The 17,892-nt window shown below is 39.5% G+C and overlaps 2 protein-coding genes across 12 annotated transcripts in view; one reads left to right on the top strand and one right to left on the bottom strand.

The window, feature by feature from the left end:
- ALB (albumin) overlaps positions 1 to 8,421 on the bottom strand; it is a 140,251-nt gene extending 131,830 nt beyond the window's left edge. For 2 of the 4 annotated variants that reach the window (XM_070045581.1, XM_030877843.3), the window contains exons 1-2: positions 7,611 to 8,421; positions 3,405 to 3,650 (exon numbers count right to left, since the gene is read on the bottom strand). The gene's annotated coding sequence lies outside the window, so the exon portion shown is untranslated. The remainder of the gene's footprint in view (positions 1 to 3,404; positions 3,651 to 7,610) is intronic. The other 2 variants (XM_060299465.2, XM_060299466.2) reach the window with 2 other exon arrangements.
- The window catches only part of ANKRD17 (ankyrin repeat domain 17), a 161,769-nt gene continuing 152,087 nt past the window's right edge, over positions 8,211 to 17,892 (top strand). For 4 of the 8 annotated variants that reach the window (XM_030877833.3, XM_030877832.3, XM_030877831.3 and 1 more), the window contains exon 1: positions 8,212 to 9,088. In XM_030877833.3, the coding sequence (XP_030733693.1) occupies positions 8,681 to 9,088 (408 nt within the window). In that variant the 5' untranslated portion in view covers positions 8,212 to 8,680. Of the gene's footprint in view, positions 9,089 to 17,892 lie in introns of all 8 variants that reach the window. The other 4 variants (XM_030877841.3, XM_030877840.3, XM_030877839.3 and 1 more) reach the window with 2 other exon arrangements.

The raw sequence follows: 17,892 nt of genomic DNA, 5'->3' as shown, positions 1-17,892 counted from the left end.
TAAGGTAGGGACTGGGAGAGGCTAATGTCTTTGGCAATTAGGAAGTAATCATAAATCACTATCTTCTTAATAAAGTCAAACAATTTTTCAAGGAAGGCAATTGAGGAAATGTCTCCATGGAGATTTTGGTGGGACAATGTTAACTACTGCCCCAATCCTTGTTTTGTAAGATTCTCTAAGAATGGGACTATGCCACCCAGGGGACTATATTAGTCAGGGATATTTTAGTTGCACATGTATAAAACGTACCTTGAAATAGCTTAAATGAGAGCAGCAGGTGTGGGAGGGAAAAAAGACAGAACTTAGTGGCCACTTAATTAATGGACAATGGGTTAGTCTACGATCCTGGATTTCAAATGCTATCTGGACTCTAGTCTCTATTGCTTATAATGCCTTGGTCTGTTTTTTCTACAGGCATACATTGCTTTGTTACATTTCACTTTACTGCATTTTGCAGATACTGCATTTTTTAAATAAAAGGTTTGTGGCAACTCTGCACTGAGCATACCTATTGGCACCACTTTTCCAATAGCATTTGTTCCCTTTGTATCTCTGTGTCACATTTTGTAATTCTCACACTTCAAACTTTTTCATTATTACTATATATGATTTGGTTATCTGTGAAACTACTTTGATGTTACTACTATGACTTGCTGAAGACTCAGATGATGGTAGCATTTTTTAGCAGTATTTTTATTTAAGGTATAATGCTTAAACATGCTTAAGACATAATGCTTTAATATGTTTAACACATAATGCTATTGCATACTTAATAGACTAGAGTATGGTGTAAAAATAACTTTTGTAAACACTGGGAAATCAACAAATTCGTGACTCACTTTATTGATATTTGCTTTCTTGTGGTAGTCTGGAACCGAACCTGCAATACCTCCAAGGAACACCTGTATGTGGTTAGGTAGGTTTGCTCCCTGTTGTGCCAAAGATGGTAAGTGGCAGCTCTAGCCTCAGTAAAATTGTCATATATTACTCTGGAGATTGGCTTGGCTCATGTACCTATCTTTATGACAGGGGAAGTCATATAACTGACAGCTTTATTACATAAAGGATAGGAATCTCCTGAAAAGATGGACATACAAAAGTGTTGTTCACTACGTTCTACCCTTGGCTACCCGGCACCTATACTTGTGCTTTCTTCAGTACACAGAATTTTAAAAATGCCCTAGTCTAAGATAATATAATTATACCATGGACAACTGAAATACTCTCTTCTCCAACAGGAGACATGCCAAACTCTCATCCAATTTTTCCATCTTGCTCTTGGAAACCAAGAGTTCTAGGTGATATGCATTTCTTAAACCAGGTTTGAATGTAGCACATCATGGTACAGTATGATAAAGATAACTTTATTAGATATTGGTATACACTTAAGGAAAGTAAGGGCACTCTAATTAGCTAGTAGATGAGGTTCTTGGTTAGTTAATATGTCCTTTTTTTTTTTTGGCTGTGTTGGGTCTTTGTTGCTGCGTGCAGGCTGTCTCTAGTTGAGGTGAGTGGGGGCTACTTTTTATTGCGGTGCACAGGCTTCTCATTGTGGTGGCTTCCCTTGTTGCAGAGCAGGGGCTCTAGGTGCACAGGCTTCAGTATTTGCGGCATGTGGGCTCAGTAGCTGTTGCTTGTGGGCTCTAGAGCGCAGGCTCAGTAGTTGTGGCGCATGGGCTTAGTTGCTCCACGGCATGTGGGATCTTCCCGGACCAGGGCTCGAACCCGTGCCCCATGCATTGGCAGGCGGATTCTTAACTACTGCGCCACCAGGGAAGTCCAGTTAATATGTCTTGAGTTTGTGCTCTGGAAGGTGCTCCCTGATCCCTTGCCCATACATAAGAGGGTACTGGAATTAAGCAATCATAGGCCTTTGTTTGCAAGACTTGGTATTTTTTGTCTATACAAGTCTCTTACAATCTTAGTTGGTTGCTGGCCACCTTGCTTTTTGGTAACTCTGGTTTAGAAACCAAAAACAGAGATGGTGTGTTAATCTGTTTTCTGTCCCTTAGCAATATGTTACAAGTTTGGAATGCAATGTCTATCCTCCAGTCAACTAAATTAACTATGTATTTCTAATTTGGCCTTTGCATCCAAAATCATAAGCTGAGCAATGAGTTTAGGGATAATGCAGCTAGGATTTATCTCTGTCCACTTGCCTCCAAGTTGCATCTCAGGGAATGGTTCCTCACAATGGGACTAATTTGTCAAACTTTGTCAGATAGGATATACACAGCAAGAGATGCATGAGGTGATCAAGAATCAGGCTTTTTTCAGGGTTCCAATTATATCTTTTACTGAGTTTTCAACTCCTTAGCTGTTTGCACTAACTTTAGCTCAGGACAGAGAATATGGGTTTTCCAAACCTGTACATTGCAGGTTTAGTTGATTCTCAGTCACATGGATTACTGAGTACATGCAGAAAGGGGGTGTCTTAGAAATATACAGTTGTTCCTCAGTACTCAAAGGTGACTGGTTCCAGGACCTGCCACAGATAGCAAAATCTGCGGATGCTTGGGTCCAGTAGTCAACCCTCCAGATCTGTGGATTCTGCATTTGCAGATTTAACCATGTATGTGGAGTCCCCCAATACTGAGGGCCACTGTATTTATTTTTAAAAATTCGCACAGTTTAAGGGTTAACTGTATTCTTTCTTCTGCATTCATATAGGCAGCTTGAACTGAAATGTATCCCTTTCTTGTAGGACCTTGCTAATGGACACACTGCAAAATCTTGACATTTTTCTACCAATTCCCCTAAAACGTTAACCTTGATATAGACACTAAGATCTAAAATTTAACAATTTGCTTGCTTGCTACAACATAGTAAAAATTAACGAACCTCCTAAGCCAAGGAATCATTATCACTGTGCATGCCACCTAGACTTACCAGTTTTACATTTCAGGGTGTGTCATTTGTTGACACTGGTATTATTTTATATACTAGTCAGGAATAAAAACCCAAACCTTGCCATTTTGAGATTTCTTACTCTTTTCCAGTTTAACAGTCCGTTTGAATTTCACATCAATTTTGGATGCAAGTTCAGGGAATTCAAAGTTTAACATATTATTAGGCTTTTCTCTCTCTCTAAGATTTTATCTGGTTGCTGGAGGTAAGTCCTTCACTACCATAGCATTGCTGGAGGGGCATCTGGCCTGCTTGCTGTCTAAATATGTTGCTGTAAGGTCTATTGTTGATACAATTTGCAATCTATTCTCTCAAAATGTGATTGTTTTTCCTCTGCCCTTACTTTAGAATTTATGGGTGTTAGTGTCTTTTCAATAGGATCCTCTATCCAACCCATGGATTCATACCACAGCCTGTGCCATGAGTTTCAATCACCCTGTACTGCAGCAAGCCTGTGTAAAGCGATTGCGCTCTTACTGTGAATCAAATTTACATACCTCTTAAGGAATTCTGTATCTCCTTTTCAGTTCAGTGTAGTCAAGGAACATGCAGGAGTGGGAGTGGTTATCAATGCTGCCTGGCCATCTGCTTAAACATATTATGTTGCCATTTCTACTTGATTGTAGTTGCCTGTGTTGGGCAAAGTTCCAGGTGGGAAACAGGGCCCAAGCCACAAGCTCCCTGTTTTTGAATTCCGAAGTCTTCCTGGCAGTGTCTATCCCTTAACCCTTAGGGTTTCAACTCTGAGGAGAGAGCCAAGAAATATGTCTCAATTCATGAGCACTTTTTTCCTCTTGCAATACCATCAAGACTGCCTCTACTGTCTTGTAATGATTTCTTTCTCAGACATGTTCGTGCCACATGGTGACCAAAGGCCACAGATAATTTAAGCTTTTGCTTAACTTCAGCCAGAGTGAGGTGCCTCTTTCTTAATAATGCTAGCCAAAATGGTGAGGTTGTCTCTGATTGGCTCCTTTTGTTAACCTGCCCATTCCTAAACCAATCCCTATGACTGAGGAATTATGGTACTTTGGTTGGCTTGATTCATGGGCCCACTCCTGTGGTATGGGAGTTAAGACCAGGAAATGGATGGTTGCACCTGGAGAAACAAGGGTAGATCTACATTAGTTAGGACAAATTCTCAAATATCAGTGGGTCACACAAAAGAATGCATAAGAGGGGCTTCCCTGGTGGCACAGTGGTTGAGAATCTGCCTGCCAATGCAGGGGACACGGGTTCGAGCCCTGGTCTGGGAAGATCCCACATGCCACGGAGCAATTAGGCCCATGAGCCACAATTACTGAGCTTGCGTGTCTGGAGCCTGTGCTCCGCAACAAGAGAGGCCATGGTAGTGAGAGGCCCACGCACTGCGATGAAGAGTGGCCCCCACTTGCCGCAACTAGAGAAAGCCCTTGCACAGAAACGAAGACCAAACACAGCCATAAAAAAATTAATTAATTAATTAATTAAAAAAAAAGAATGCATAAGAACTCTAACACAAGTTAATAGGCAGGCAGCTATCCTCCAAGTGAAGATTCAGGAAACCAGAGTCCTTCCACCTTGTGGCTTCGCCATCTTCTACACATGGCTTCCAATACAAATGCCTTAAGTTGCTGGGGAATGGGAGATGCTGGAGAACTTTTCATGTGATATCTTTTATGGACCAGAGATGCAATAGGAGCTCATCACTTATACTCACATTCCACTAGTTAGAATCTAATTGGCACATCTAACTGGGAAGCCTAATTGCAAAGGAGGCTGGGAAATGTAATCTAACTCTGTGCCCAGAAGAAGAATCTAGTGTCTGCAAGAGTCCACTATTCTGATCACTAAATATCCATTTTACCTCTCTTCCCAAACAAAGAACACATCCTACTCCAATAAAGACAACCTAGAAGTTCTATCCAGTTACTAGGTCGGGCTTAAAGTCTAGTTTTTAGGTAATGTGCAGTCCTCTTCATTAGGTCCAGATACAACCTATGAATTAAAAAACACAAGTTATCTCTAATATCACCCCAAATTCCAGGAAACATATTGTACAGTGGTAGATCAGAAACAGGTAACTACAATATGCTCTCATTAGGAAAAGAGAAAACTGTGAGACACTAGGCAATATAGATACATAACAATGATGAAATACTGAGCAGGCATTTTGTGGTCCATCTGCTGTGAGTGGAGGAAATTTTGATGAGATCGCAATTTAGTTTTGGAGGGGAATTTGTCCTCTGTCTTCTGTATGGCCCAATACTGGCCTCTGAAATGTTTTCTGCCCATTATTACCCATAGCCACGTCCTATGTGAGTATTGGGGAGTTGTAAAGCATTTATGCTCTATTTTCTACTTATGCAAGTTTGGGATGGAACAGCTGCCTCAAGGTTTTAACACTTGAACAATATTTGAATCAAGTTCATAATTTGATCAGTAATAAAATTCCTTCAAAAATTTAGTCCTATGATCTATTTGCCTCCAGTAACTACACCCAATTTATTCCTTTGCTTCCTTGCCCCCGTGTCAGTTTCTCAAGAACTTCATCCCAGCCTCCTTGAGGCCATCGAAAATAACAGCCTTGGATGGAAAGGCCAAAGCCTTGATCTGATTTTTGTTCCGGCACTAAATCTTGGGAGGACTGTACGCAAGGCCTCTTCTAGTTTCTTTTTTTTACTGTTCCAGGTCAAGAATTCCAAATATTCCTATGCACTTTCATTTCTGCAACTGTTTCCTGAGCTTATCTCTTTAGCAAAGTCTTGCTAAAAGTAAAATGCTAAAATGCAAAATACAGTATTACTTATACTCTTTTGAACTATTTCCTCTTATTATTGAGATTGTACTGAGCTACAGTCTCAATAGGTAGGTAATAGTTTTACCCCCCATTTTGCCACTGCGAAACATGGGTCTCCTTCCAGCCTCTGATACCAGTTTCTCCAACATCTGCTGCATCATCAGTAAGCCAATACCGCATATTTTATAGCATAAAAATATGGGGTACTGCCTAAGCAGTACCCCACTTCCAGCACCAATTTCTAGGTTAGTCATAGTCATTCTAGCTCCTGTAACATATGAATTCTCAAATCTCAATTTTCTCTCTTACAGGAAGTCCAAAAAGCAGTGTTTCTAATTTGGAGGTGTCTGTCTTCCAAGTAGTAATTTAGCCATTCATGCTCCTTCTCTCTTCTGGCTCTGGCCATCTTTAAAATACAGTTTTTAAGATCACCATACTCACTAGCTTCAAGTTGATGGACAAAGAGTGAAGATGGAAGGACTTCATTAAGCCTGAAAATGAGAATGTCACTTCCTTTTACACTTCACTGGCTAAAAGTCATTCAAATGACCACAAATAACTAAAGGGAAGTTGGGATATTTAGTCTAGCTGTTTGCCCAGGAAGAAGAAATAAGTTTCATGAATGACTAATCAAGTCTCTGTTACAAGGTTCTAAAAGGAAAAAAAATGCTACATAAAAAGAACAGAAAGTCACTCCAGGGTCTTTGTCCATTCTAATAGGTGTGACCTTATTCTAATAGTTCCAACAAAATAATCATTTCCCTATTATATAAAAGAGTAAGAATTCACTTTGTTGTAAATAATGGGATTACTTCAAACAGAGTATTTGTGATAGTGTGATAGGTACATAAGTCAGACTGCAGAGGGTTAATAAGTGAAATTCAGATAACAAAAAGAGACATTGAATGTAGAATACTCTTTAAAGCTTGGTTGTGAAGGAAAGGAAACACAGTGGAACCACAAATGTAGAGGATTGAAGACAGAAAATAGAAGAGAACTCAGGGATTGGAACTAGAGTACAGACGGATAATTCATCTTATATAAGAGCTGGGAGTGTCTCATTCCTCTGATATTGGAGGAAAGGAAAGATCCAGAAGTACCTAAGTTTCTAGCATTTGGAAAATTGAAGGAGTTTGTGACTAATAGCATTGATCTTCTTGTGAAGTTTGAAGTAAAGTCACATAATGAAATGTGGTTGGGATTTAAAGACTGCAAAAGTATTCTGGTGGGAAGGGAGAAAAAGGTGCTGAAGAATATATAAGTAGGAGGTTAAGACCTAAATCTGTAGTGTTAAGATACATAATGTAGTGTACTGTCCTGCACAGAACTTAGCAACCGCTGTAGGAGAGGAACAGGCAGATGATTAGCACTTCGTGTGTATATTTACTATAACACTTATTACACTGTAAAGCCCCAGGAAGCAGAGACTTAGGTTTTACAAACTATGCACACAGTAGGCACATGATGAATTTTTGCTTGATTTTATAAACTATGCACACAGTAGGCACATGATGAATTTTTGCTTGAATGAATTGATTCAATCATTGCCAATTCTGCCATAGTACTCTGTAGAGTACTGGCAACTGCCCACATTTCATATGGTATGCCAATGCTAAAAAGAAAAAAAAAAGGCTAAAAAAATTCAGGCATACTCAGCTAAACTTAGCAGTCTTAAAACGGCAACTATGTCAGCTGAGACATACTTTTTATCTTGTGCCAGTACATCTTTCTTTGATGTTTCCTTCATTTTCCTTATGCTACTGTGTTATTGAACCTGAAAGGGATAAATCTAAGTTCAATAAGCTACGTTATTATTCCAAAAGTCCTGAAAGTTCTTCAGACACCTACAACTGAACTCACAACCCCCATCACAATATTCCTTTCAAGAGATTCACAGACAAGGATGACTACTTATGATGCTTACTTCACAGATAAAAAGCTGAGTAGGTGAGGGGTGGAAGGACAAAATCGGGGTCATTCACTGAATCGTCAGCAGAGTCTGGCACAGATTCTGCTTCCTTCTCCTGTTTTCTCCCCTTGGAAACTTCAGAGTTGTAGTGATCTCAGACTTCACTTAGTCGAACTCCTTTATGTTACACAGGTGTAAACTCAGGTTCAGGAAGTCTGACCCAAGACTTAGTCAAAGTGGGCTCTTTCCTTTACACGACGCCATCTCTCAAGATCCACAGCCCTAACTCACCATTTGGCGGTAGAAAAAAATGGCCAGAAACGAAACTACGTACAAGAGTCCAGAACCAGGCTCCACCTCCCGGATCAGGCAGTCCGGGCCTCCAGCTAACAAAGCGTCTGGTCCGTGCTTCGGTATGGGTTCCCCACCTGGCCCAGGCTGCTCCTCTCCAGCCTGCCCGCCCGCCCCCAGCACCGCAGCACTGCCCGCCCGCGGGGGCCCAAGTCCCGACCCTCGAAATCTCACTTTCGTGTTTCGGCCACCCGCGCGCCACCGCTCAGGCGACGACTGATGGCGTCATCCGTACTTCCGCCTGCGGCTGCGTTCTAGTCATCAGCGAGGAAGGAAGAAGGGAGGTCTGAAGGGCTGTGTGCGGGGGAAATAGCGAGGAAAGAGAAGCAATCCGGGTGTAGCGGGCGCTACGGCAGTAACCGCGGCCCTCCTCTGTCCCTGGCGTCCCCCCATCGGAAGTCGCCCTAGGCACACTTCCCCCGACTCTGGGTAGTCTCCCCTCCGCTTGATCTCCCGACACCCCGGTCTCCCTCTTCGCCTCTAACCACCCCCTCCTAGCTCCCTCACGCTCCCTCCCTCTCCCTCCCTCCCATCGTCAGGCTCCCCGCCCTTAGTATCGCGAGACGAGGTGAGAGCTGGCGGAGCGGCGGCGGCGGCGGCAGCAGTAGAGGTGACCGAGGCGGTGGCGGCGGAGGCGGCACCGAGCGCTGTGTTGGTCCCGGTGCGGCCGAAATCGCGGTAGAGCGTAGCCCCCACGCCCCTCCCCCGTCCGCGCCCTCCCTCTTTCCCCGGAGATGGAGAAGGCTACGGTTCCGGTGGCGGCGGCGGCGGCGGCAGCTGAGGGAGAAGGGAGCCCCCCGGCGGTGGCGGCTGTGGCGGGCCCCCCCGCGGCTGCACCGGCGGCGGAGGTCGGCAGCGGCGTTGGCGGCGGCGGCGGCAGCGGGGCTTGCTCGGCCTCGTCTCCTCGTGGGATGGTGCGAGTCTGCGACCTGCTCCTGAAGAAGAAGCCGCTGCCGCAGCAACACCACAAGGCCAAGCGTAACCGGACTTGCCGACCCCCCAGCAGCAGCGAAAGCAGCAGCGACAGCGACAACAGCGGCGGCGGTGGAGGCGGCGGCGGAGGCGGCGGCGGCGGCGGCACCAGCAGCAACAACAGCGAGGAAGAAGAGGACGACGACGACGAGGAAGAGGAGGTTTCTGAGGCAAGGGCCTGGTTTCAAGGGAAGGAGGGAGGAAGGGAGCGTAAAGGGTGGGGGCCAAAGGTGGGAGGGGACTTGCGGTGGGACAGATTCCTGTGGGCTTGATCTGTCTTAGGGGCCAGGCTTTCCACTGCCCCCTTTCTTTCCCCGGCCGAAATTGTGAGGTGTGGACATGTGGGGGAGGGTAGCTGACACGTGGGGGTGGGAGGACCACGGAGTGCACAGAGTTGGTTAACAGCACGTTACCCTGGCATGGTTCACTCGGTTTAGGATGGAGGGAATCGCTTAGATTCCCTCTTTGCCCAGCCGGCGGGGTCGGCCTTGGGCCAGTAGGGCCGTGTTACTCCTGGGGCGGGGGCGGGACCAAAGCTGGAGGGGTAAGATAATAGGTAGATGAGTCTCGTGAGGAACGACTAGGAGGTTGGTACATTTCTCCCACTTGTGAGGTGGAGGGGAGCAGTTTTGGGGGGAGGCAAGGTTGTAATGGACTCAGAGCTAGGTATTTGTGTACGTGAGAGACACGTGAGAAGCTGTACTTTTCCATACTGTTCTGCTGCAGGTTTTTTTTTTTTCATAACTATTGTGGCTGCTGAAGTAACCTTCACTTCCTCAATCTCTCAAGGATTTTGGATGAACTGATCTTATGTCCATATACATTTATATGTAACTCGGTGGATGAAAAATATGTTTGATCCTTACATGTACATACTGTTACATTTTCAAATGCTTCCTTGGTGAGGAAGAATTAAGCTAGGCCCTGTTGCTTTCCACATAACGTCAGGAAGCTGAAGAGTCTGCTTTGGAGCCAGGCTTGGTTGTGGTGAGTTGGAATAGGAAGGCCTCTTGGTTTGTCCTAGTGATCTGGTTTCATAATAACTGTTTATAATTTTTCCTGCGTCCACAGACAGGCGGCGTTGCAGGACCTCATTCTTCAAAGAAGACCATTTAACCAAAACTCAGTAAAACATACCAACCATACTGAGAACAAGCGAAGAAGAGTTAGCCTTACTAGTTAGCAGCTCTTTTGTAACTCTTTTGTCCACTCCCTGAAATGGAAGCTTGAAAATCTTGATCTGAAGAAAGAAGTTGTAACTTAAGGCAGCAGAAGGAAAGCAGCTTTAAAGGCTGATTATAAATTAACTTATAAGAGAGAACAACTGAATTATCTAGAAGTACCACTTGCCATTTATTCTTTTCCACAAGCACAGCTAATTTTGGTAAAAGACTGGTTTTTCGAAAATTGCATTATTGGAACTTGGGTTCCCTAATTTTAAATAGGGAAATACCTTTTAAAGTATTTGAGACTTGTCTGTTAGTAGAAGACTAGATTCTCTTTGACCTCAGACTGGATGAAGTTATATCGGTAGAGATGTAATAAATAGTTCGTGCGTGTATACCAAAAAGATGGACACTCCCTGCTATTTCATTTAGCCTACTGAATTCTAAGGGTAGGTTTGTAGTGATAGATTTTGTATTGACCTAGTTGGGTGTTTCAGGATAGTGTGTTGCTCAGCCTGCATATGAAACAGTGAAGAGAAGGATGTGACAGGATCCTTATTTCCAGTAAAATCTATTATATGGTAGTTAGAATCATTCAATTGTATTATTTTTACAGAGATGAGAAACATTTTAGAGGTAATCTCATCTAACCCTTTTATTTTAAAAATGAGACTTTTTTTTTTTTTTTTTTAAGGAAACTGGTTGTGGTGGTAACAGCAAAAGTGGAAATCAGAGTTTTCTAATGATTCAGACCAGTATACTTTTCATGACAATTTATTCCCTGTATCTCTCTCCTGACCTTTTTCAAAAACTAGGCGGTCAATTGCAAGGTAACACAATCATGCAGCTATGGGCAAAATACCAATATTTTATTAAGATTTTAAATTCTCGGGTAAAGTATCAAGCTCTGGTTTGGAACTTAATATGAAGTTGAGTGCAGTACTTACTGAAATATTATTCTCTAAACTTCACATACCTAGATAGTTCTGTCCATTGGAATTGAGCCAAATAAGCAAAACTTATAGTAATTCATTAAATCATGTAGAATAGGCTTAAGTTTGTAGGTGTGTTAGTTTTGTGAGTTGGGTTTGTTTTCCTTGGAAGATAGGAATGATATATGTTGACTGATCAACTAGGGGAGTGTTTTCTTTGTTTTTAATATGCTTTATTCTGTCTTCTGTACAGTGGTGTAAACAGTGGGTTTGTCATTTGTTATGGAGCTGAGTCAGGAGAAATAAGTGGAAGAAAGCACAACCATTTGTATAAATCTATACAGGTACATGATGAGGGATAAGCAGGCAGGAGGACAGTATGTCTCTGCACCTGCCTCCATCCTTGACCAGAATAGAGAAATAAATAAACGTAATTGTCACTGTACACTATAAGCTAAATGGATGAGTTGTGCAGTGTTTTTCATTTCATTACCATTTTATTGACATGTTAGCAGAAGTTTAACTTTCTAGAGCTAGGAAATCTTGTGGCTAATACTTAATTGTACTTACTTCCTTTCTGTTATTGGCTACACAATGAAAAATATGGATAACGTCTTTGAGATTATTCTTCCAATAAAAAAGTCATTGAAAGGTTAAGAAGGAGTAAGAAAGGTTATAGTTTTGGGATATTTAACCTACAAAAGTGGAGGATAATTTAACAAGAATATATATGTTTACTTCGATGAAACGCTAGCTGGATATTTTGTATATCTGCTGAAAGAGGGAACACTGGAAGGAAAGGAGATTCAATTTAAATAAAAGCTTTATTTGAATGTTCAAGAACAAGAATCTAATTTTTACTAAACGTTAGCGTAGGTTATTGAGAATTGGATTTTCTCTTCAGTATTTCAGAATAAGGATAATCATGTTTTAGATAATTTGTGTAACTTCAGATATTCCTTTACCCACCTCCCCAATCTGATGCAAAACCTTAGATCAAAAACTGAAAATTGCAGTAATTTCTCAGCTTTCAGTGGGTGACTAACCAATATGGAAAATAGAAATGTATTTCCTAACATAAAAGTTGTGATGCACATCTTTTCCGATTAGTGGATTTCCGATTAGATGGAGCTTGGATTCATATCTTTGGTCCATCACACACTACGTTTGTGATCTTGGGCAAGTTACATAACCTCTCTCCTGTTTCCTTATATGTTAATGGTGATAATAGTAGATTCTATCTTATAGCATTGTTTTGAGAATTAAATGAGTTAATACAGTTTTCATGTATTCCCATTTTCACCCTTAGGTGTTGTCATATTTGTTTCATTATTCATAAATGTTTGGAGTTTCTACTATATGGTAGGAGTTTTACTGTACTGAGTAAGCAACGGTGAGCAAAACTATTTTAAGACATTGATTTAAAAATATACCAATGATTAAATATAAGTTTGAGGAAGTATGAGAGTGAAAGCAAATGGTTAGATGTATATCCTGAATAAAGTATATGAGAAGTATACAGATGTTCGGAGGGGATATTCATACTCATTTTAAAGGCAAAGATACTGGGTTAGAAGGGTTTTATTTAGGTAACTTCATTAGGGTCACGTAGCTGATAAGTGGCAGAGTGGACTTAACCTGTGTTTGTTTGATTCAAAGCAAAGCCGGCCTATTCATTCACTCATTCACATACTCTGGTATGCCGTATGATGTTGAGTACGACATCAGTGATGTTGGCATTTCAGATGAGTTAAAACAAATTCAGATGGCATAGGGGAAGATACTTTTTGGCAGTAGGACAACCACTGAAGACAAATTAGCTACCCTGAGCTTTGCTTTTCTTGTTCTGAAAAGCTCATTAAAAAAAAAAAATACAGAGAAGTACAGATAAATATATTCATATTTCCACCATTTAGAATTAACAGTTGCTAACAGAATGAAACTTTATAGTGAAAACCACCTTGTTTAGAGGCAATCTTTTTGCTTCTCCCTGCCTTTCAAGACTTACGCTTTTTAAGGTTATCTTAGAAAAAAAAAATTTCCTTTTAAATAGATGTTAATTTAGGGTCTGGATAGGCTGTGAATACCCTGGAGTTAAACTCAAGATTTTGTTGAAGGTGCTTATAAGTTGTTGTTGTTTTTCTTCTTTTCTTCCCTTAACCTGTAGTATGTGTGTAAAACTTTCATTAGATACCATACTCAGAAGTATATGACCACCTCCTCCCTCCTTCCTACCTTGTTATTTTGAAACATTCTCACTGCGTGGTTGTGGGAAATCAGGCGAGCATTTATATGGATTGTTTAGAATTGGGAAACTTGCTTCTAAGGTAATGTGGTAATGAAGAAGGCATATTTATGTTGTGAAGTAGGGGGTCGCAGATTTATCTTTCTGGTAAATTAGCCCTATGCCTACTCTCTCTTCTCTTAAATTCTCATATTTTGCCTTTTAATCGATGAAGCATTTTCATCTAGTCTGCTATGTTCTGTCAGATCCAAAGACAGAAAACTTGTCTTACATATCTCTCTCTCTCCTACTGCACTGTACCATGTGTGTTATTAATAAGTCATAGCGTCTTACCTTTGCTAGGATTTGGTGAAGTCAGATCTCCAAAGTAAAAATAGTTTATAAATATATCTTATGTAGTTACTTTGGACATATTTGGTACCTCAAGTCTTTTTTATTTTTTTAAAGATTTCTTCTTTTTTCAAAATATTTATGTATTTATTTATTTGGTTGCATTGGGTCTTAGTTGCGGCAGGCGGGCCCCTTAGTTGTGGCTTGCGGGCTCCTTAATTGCGGCTCGCCGGCTCCTTAGTTGCAGCACGTAGGCTCCTTAGTTGTAGCATGCGAACTCTTAGTTGCAGTGTGCATGTGGGATCTAGTTCCCTGACCAGGGATCGGACCCCAGGCCCCCTGCACTGGGAGCGCAGAGTCTTATCCACTTGCGCCACCAGGGAAGTCCCTGGACCTCAAGTCTTAAGGTAACAGAACTTGGTTGCAGCTATTTATGGTGGACCCCTGTCAGATGCTTTTATGGGATTCTAATTACTCAGTTTAGTCTAGTCATTAACCTCACCAACCTAATTGGAGTTAGTATTGTGAAAGTTTTAACTGTTGAATAATCATCAAAGCAGTACATTTTGACTCCCAGAAATTCACTAGACTATTTGCTAGACTGCTTCTACTAGCATCCAGATTAGACCATCAGTTGACTAGCAGGTTGATTTTTAGGCCCTTGAGAGTATTTGCACTTATGACAGTATATTCTGTATTTTTTAAGGATAATTTAGTGGCTTAGGAAATGTGGATATAATGAGCTTCCTTATAATTTTTCCGTACTTGACCATAGACAAAAAGGAATTTTTACTTCCTAATGGTATGTGAATTAGTGCCTGCTGATACCACTTATATTTTTGTTAGGACCGATAGGGGGCACCAACATCCATGGTAACCTATTCCAAATCTGACTAACTTCCTTCAGCTTTCGCCTTTTGAAAAAAAAAAAGTCATTAGGGAATAGAAGGTGATGGGTAGATATGAATACTCCTTCGAGTGCTTGGAACCTTACCTTCCTGGTAGAGTTATGCCTATCCATTTGCCACCCAGAAGCAAAATACCCTTCCTGACTTAACGGTGTTTTTACTTCTTAACTTTTTTTTTCTTTTGTCTTTAGAAACTATTCTTATCCAATCATGAGGGGAAGTGGAATTGTAGAGCATTATAGGTATCATTTTATCATGATTTGTAATTTAGGGTTTTAATTATTGAAAAGGGACATGCTGGAAATTTTATCTTCCCCAAGAATGCTATGAAAAAATCAATATAGACTTAATTATTGAAAGCATAACTTAGGTTGACTTCTGTCATCCTACGAAACTCATAAACATTACCTGATCTTTTTAGAGTTGACTTTTTACGTTTACTTCAGGGTGAAACTAGAGATAAAAGAGGGTCAGGTGGAAAAACATGTAAATATCACAGTACTTTAGGAATTCCTTTTGGAGCCAATATTATTAGTGTTCTTATAGATAATTTTGATATATAATAAAATCTCTCAAAGTATGTAGATAGATCATATTGAATTGTACTGATGGGAATGGACAAGATTATTGAGAATAGATTGAAAATTTTAAATAGGTTTATATGAGTCATGGGTAAAAAAATGTGCTTTTTTGATTAAATGGTCTGAAACAAAGCATGCTTTTTCAGTAAAAGTTCAACATAATGTTAAACAAGATTAAATAAGGTATTAGAGATAACCAAAGTCATAATTCTAATTTTAAATAATGCTAAGATACATCTGCAAAAAATAGATTATATATATTTCTGCCTGCTGTACCGTGAAAATGATTACTAAAACTAAGGAAGTTCTAGAGAGAGAGTTTAAAAATGATTGGAGGGTGAGGGATGGAAGCCATGATCAAGGAGGACTGCTGATTATCCTTAATTATATTCTCATTGCTCTTATTATTTAATGTTCAAATTAACCAGTTACTCAAACTGAGTCACAACATGTATTAGTGTTATTTCAATTTTGAAAATAAGTAAACTCATTTCTCATTTCTTGAGATTATTTGAAAGTATAGACTAGACATGGCAAATTTATGAAACTAGTTTATAGCTATGTATCTCCGGTAGGGTGTATTCCCCTCCCGAGCTATCATTTGGTCTCATTTAATCTTTAATTTTTTAATCCTCCCTGCCCCCCAGTAAAAAAGAAAGGAACAGAAAAGAAAAAAAGAAAAGTGGAGAAATAAAAGACCTATCCTAAAATTAATTCTTGGCTTGGTCTTTCCTCATGGAGTGTTTTTTAATTAAAGAACATTTGAATGAAAAATATTTCAGAGAGATCTGTGGAAAAATTGGTTTCATCAGTTTTGAATTTGGAATAAAAAAACATTAACATGAAGTTCTGTTTTCCTTTTCTTTCCTATTGCCCTAAATCTGAAACCTGAGAAGAAAAGGAAGTCTTCCTGTTTGTGTTACACCAAATCTGTTTTCAGTTTAGTCTTTAACCCCGTTATTGTCTTTTCCCTTCTCTGTGCCACATTTCCCTCTTGTTTTTTATATGAAGTTAATAACAAAAATAGTCCTGTTGCAAAGCCTCTACGTGTAGTTCTTACTAGTGTGAGATTTGGTATAGGAGTTGATTCTTTTACTTGTGAAACATTTATTGTGTATCTACTATGTGTGGCTGTTTTTACTATATAATAATCTCAACCATTTCCTTCTCAGGGAATATGAAAAAGTTAGCGATATTTAAAATCATAGCTCTATATAGTTAGTAAAACTTTTAAACTTGCACACGTGAAAACTTAACACAGTGATGGAATTCTGTTTTTTATGATTTTTAGAAGGTAAGTATCACTATTAGTATATTTTTCTAACTAAGTTTATTTAAGAGGCATTATTGAGACCTAGCATAATCACTTCGGAATTTTGAGGGTTTTGAAGAAATTGAGACATTATTCCCAGCTTCATAAAATTTAAATCTTGTTGAGACAAAATTAATAATAATTTAAAACTGTGAGGATGATTTTAATCCTGTATGATTACTTTACTTGGGAGTCTAACAGTTTTCAGTGTATCTGTGTACCTTTAGAATTGGTCTCATTATAGGGATTGTTCTGTTTTTGCATACTGATAGTGTAGACTTTACATCTTTTATGAGTGTCTCTTGGAATACTCACTAATTTGGGGTATTTTTTTTTATTTAAAAATTTTTTTTAAGATGAGGCCTGTTATGTGATACTTTTTTAGAGTGTCCTTGACTACTAAGTTACACCAAAGAAACATTCATTCTAATTTTACCCTGAAGATTTTGTAGTAAGAAAAGAGGTAGCTATACTAGTATACTTATGGTTGCTGCAGGTAGAGATGGGTTAGAATATGAAAAATTGAGTTACAGGGCAATGTCAAATATCTTTTAAATTAGATCTTAAATACAGTGTTTCTATAATTAAACATAATTAATTAAGCATACATATTTGTAGAAACTTACACATATTTGTAGAAAATTTGACAAAATCAAAAAATATCTAAGGAATACAAAAATCACCTAATCTTTTTTCCAGAATTAATCATTATTATTTGAAATCATCTTTGCATTCTTTTTTTCCTCAGATAATGATTACATATTTATTTAACTATAAAAACTAGTGATGCTTGTTTTGTAAAAAAAAAAAAAAGAGTCTTCTAATACATGAAGGTTTTATCCAACTCTTAGAGTAAATGCTGCTAACAGCTTGGTGTATATCAAATGGTCTAGTTTCTTTGTTGGTGAGAGTGAGTTGAATGAGAGAGATGGTGTGGGTGTGGGTATGTGTGTGTGTGGGGGGGTGTCTGAGAGTATGTTAGAATTTGGCTCATTCTCATTTACTTATGAATGTTTCACAGTATGATGTTCATAATTTATTTGATCTTTTATGTTGGTAGACAGATTGTTTTCAGGACATTGCTATCACATACACATTGCTGAAGTGAACATCCTTTTACAGTTAGTTTTGAGTATAAAAGTATTTCTTTGGAATGGATTCCTGGAAATGGAATTTAAGGGCCAGAGGTTATTCACGTGTTAATTTGATAAATGCTCCCAAGTTTTACTTCCATCAGCAGTGTGTAAGAATGCCACTGGATTTGATCATCTTAGTTTTTAAAATCTGTTAAACAAAAAATAGTGTTTTGTTTTTGTTTTCCTTATTACTGTTGACATTGAGCAAATTTTCCTGTTTATTTTTTATTTGGATTTCTTTTGAAAATTTCCTGTTTTATCTATTATTACAGTTGTTACTTATTCTATTAGAGTTTTTTTTTCTTAGTGATTTGTGATGCTGTTTATATTTATGGGTATTAATCCTTCACGGTGTTGTTGCAAC

Source organism: Globicephala melas, chromosome 5 (assembly GCF_963455315.2).
Source record: "Globicephala melas chromosome 5, mGloMel1.2, whole genome shotgun sequence".
Classification (NCBI taxonomy): domain Eukaryota; kingdom Metazoa; phylum Chordata; class Mammalia; order Artiodactyla; family Delphinidae; genus Globicephala; species Globicephala melas.
Note: the sequence above shows the minus strand (reverse complement) of the source record. Positions and strands in the feature narration are given on the sequence as shown.